The sequence below is a fragment of the Camellia sinensis genome, chromosome 2, assembly GCF_055761805.1.
Source record: "Camellia sinensis isolate YWXY chromosome 2, ASM5576180v1, whole genome shotgun sequence".
NCBI classification, from domain to species: domain Eukaryota; kingdom Viridiplantae; phylum Streptophyta; class Magnoliopsida; order Ericales; family Theaceae; genus Camellia; species Camellia sinensis.
Genome location: NC_138962.1, coordinates 162080492 through 162083935, shown reverse-complemented (window position 1 = coordinate 162083935; position 3444 = coordinate 162080492). Strand labels below are relative to the sequence as shown.

At 29.6% G+C, this 3444-nt stretch overlaps 1 protein-coding gene across 1 annotated transcript; it reads right to left on the bottom strand.

Moving 5' to 3' along the window:
* Positions 1-2146: 2146 nt before the first annotated feature.
* On the bottom strand, positions 2147-3036 carry SAP5 (A20/AN1-like zinc finger family protein). Its single transcript, XM_028239543.2, has one exon. It carries the CDS (start codon positions 2831-2833, stop codon positions 2342-2344), a length of 492 nt encoding a protein of 163 aa, XP_028095344.1. The 5' UTR covers positions 2834-3036; the 3' UTR covers positions 2147-2341.
* Positions 3037-3444: the final 408 nt, after the last annotated feature.

Sequence of the window (3444 nt, the reverse complement as noted above, 5' to 3'; positions counted from 1 at the left end):
TTTTTAATATTTTAAATATTTAAATATTTTAAAGATATTTTAATTTTGTTAAGATTTTAAATATTTTAATAATTAATATGTTACAATTTTTTTGAATATTTTTAAATATTTTAATTTCAAAATATTACGATCTTAATTTTTAAAATTTTAAAATATTTTATAAAAATAAATTCAAACTCTATTTTATAAAAATATTTTTAAATATTTTAATTTTTTTGTTATGTATTTGATTACGATTTGAGTGTAGAGTTGTGAAAGTAATATGGAGTTTCGAATTATGTATTTGGTTATGAGTTTTAAAAATAATTTTTTAATTGAGTTTTGTTTTATGTGTTTGGTTTCGATTTTAGTGTAGAGTTGTTTTTCAATTTAAAATATTAACATTTTAAATTATTTAAATTTTTTGAATATTTTAAATTTTTACGATTTAAATTTTTTGAATATTTATTTTAATTTTTTGCTTATTAAATTTTTTAGATTATTTTAATTATTTAAATATTTATGATTTAAATTTTTTGAATATTTATTTTGAAAAAAAAAATTATTTCCTTTGTAGTATTTTCAATTAAAAAATTGATTAATGTTATTTTCTATTAATAATAATTTTTTTTAATTGAATTTTAAAAAGAGTTTGGTTATGAGCGTTGATCAGAATTTTCAATAATATAAATGTAGTGTGTTTTGTTATGAGTTATAACAATTTGAATTAAATTTTGAAAACTCTTTTCAAAACTCATAACCAAACAAATTTTTTTACGTCAAATCAAACTTTCAAAACTCAATTCAACACTCTTTTCAAAAACAATAACTAAACAAATTTTCTACACTCAAATCATAATTCCAAAACTCACAAACTCAAAATACAACTCATACTCTCAAATCATATTTACAAAACTCTACCAAATGCAACCTTTGACTTTTTGATATGAATTATTGATTTTTTAATTTTTTTAGTGACTTTTTAACTAAACAAGTTACTTCCCAAACGAGACCTTAGTATATGATGCACACATGTGTGTATTATTGTGTACTATAGTATTTTTCTAAGTTGTCGCTTGGCAAGTTGGTTTGAAATAAATTTGGACTAAAAAAATCCAAAAAAGACAGAATAAAAATAAATTAGTAAGACAAAATATATATTTAAATAATAATTATTTTATTTTTTTCATTAAATTAAAAAAATCAAACTTTTTTTTTCTCAAACGAAACTAATTTAACTAGATTAAGTAATTATTTGAGATGTGTTATATAAGTATATTTTTTAACTTTTTAATTAAAAAAAAAGAAAAAAAAATATTTGTAATAACTTTTTAACTATTTATAAAAAGATGTATAATAATATCAAAATCACAATTTTATTCTTTTAATTTTAACTTTTTAAATAATTGAATTTAAAAAGCATAATAATAACTCTGCCCTAATAACTTTCCCTACCAACTACCCTTAAACAGTACAAACTTTTTAATTTTTTTTAATAATTTTTTTACTTTTTACTTCTTTAATTTACTCCAAACAAGCCTTTAATGAAAAATTCAAAAAATCAGATTGAAAAATTTTTTCCCAAACAAACCAAACTATCGAGAGGAGAAAATTGAATTTGATTTGACCAACGATTCGTCTCGTTTCAATCAACCACGAGATGAATTACACTTACAACTCTCGGTGGACCCCATCAATTTACAGTACTTTATAACCTGTCTTATCAATGACAAGACTCCAACCTTATACAGAAACCTTCAATTGACAAATTAGCCCCCGAACCTTTCCCAAAATTTACACCCTCCCCCTTTTCTCGTAGCTGTCTTGATGTGCATTTTGCAACCATCACATGAAAAAATATCACAAAATTTCTTGGCATTTTCCTCTCCCCCAAAAGAAGAAAGAAAATTTCAATCAGATAAGCACTTTCTCGTTCATGAATCTTCACGATTCATTTCTTATGGACACGCAACCACAAACAGCATACTCATCAAAGTTTTACCATTTTCTCAGCAACCAAACAGATTCGCACACATGAGAAATTTTCACAAAAAAGAAAAAAAGAAAAAATTTGATGAGGCAAAAGTAAATAAATATCATGAGGAATAATCTCTTTGATAAAAACAAAGAACACAAAGCAAAGACAGATTGAACAACGCACACAGAATTCAGAAATTTCATCATCATTTATCATCATAATTATCTTGCACATGGCTAAACAAATCTCTCTTCTCTACTTCTCTATGTAGAGAGCTCATCATCTGTGCGAGAGAACAATGATAGATCGAGCCTCTCCGATCTCTGAATTTCATTTCATTTCATTCCATTCGAATTTCAAATATATGTATGTATATGTTCGTTTTCAAACTCTAACGATCTTCGCAGCCTTGACCACCGGATTCTCCCTCGCGATCGCCTCTCGGCCCGCCGTTTTGTAGTCGAAGCTGCAATCATGGCGGTCGGAGTACCGATGTTCGCCGCAGAACAGCTCGCCGCACCGGCACCGGAATCCAGTCAGACCGACCTTTCGCTGGCAACCGGAGCACCGATTCACCTCCCTCTTGGTCCCCACCGCCTGAGATCCATCAGCCACGGAAGCCCGATCGGTCTCCGCAGGATTGGAGGACCTCACCGGAGACCGAGAGGAGGTAGATCTGGCGGAGGCGGAATATTTTTGAGGAGTCACGATGCCGGAAACGGCGGCGGAGGTGGTGGCGGTGGAGGCGTTGAAGCACTTTTGGCACATCATGTTGGTGGCGGGGTTGCCGGTGAAGCCGCAGTTGTTGACGCAGAGGGTTAATGTTTCGGGGACGACCTTGAATTCCGTCTCCTCTTTCTCTGTCCTCTGAGCCATAATTTCAGAAAAATCGATATAGGATTTTAGAGATAGAAAGTTCAGATTTGTAGAGAGAGATTGGGGGTTTTGTTTTTGGCTTGTTGGGGGAGAGGAGAGAATTGAGGGTGGGAGGAGGGGGGTGGGAGGAGTTTTATGGGATAGGGAAGGGGAGAGAGAGAGGAAGGGGGGGTCGGTAATGGCGAGGCAAAATGGACCTCGTTGAGACGCGTATCATACATTTTGCGTTTGTACTTTTACCAAAATGTCCTCGTGACGAGTAGCATATAAGCCCTCTTTTGAAAACATAATTAAAAGTTAAAACTCAATTTTTTAATTTATTTTGTATCACATTATTTTTTTATTTTGTACATATTTTTAAAAAAAATTAAAAAATTAATTTTTAATCAATTTTCTAAAACAACTGTAATTCTTAATGAGACCCTAGTTCGGATAAGCATAAATAAATTTTTTTTTTCAAAAGTAACTTTAAAAATAATTTAAAAAGTCAAAAAAAAAAATTATTGACAAAAAATTTATTGAATTTTTTTCAATTCCTAAACAAATTACTTTTAAAAAAAAAATTAATTCACCAGAAAAGCTAAAAGCTCTTGGATTATAAGTATACTTTT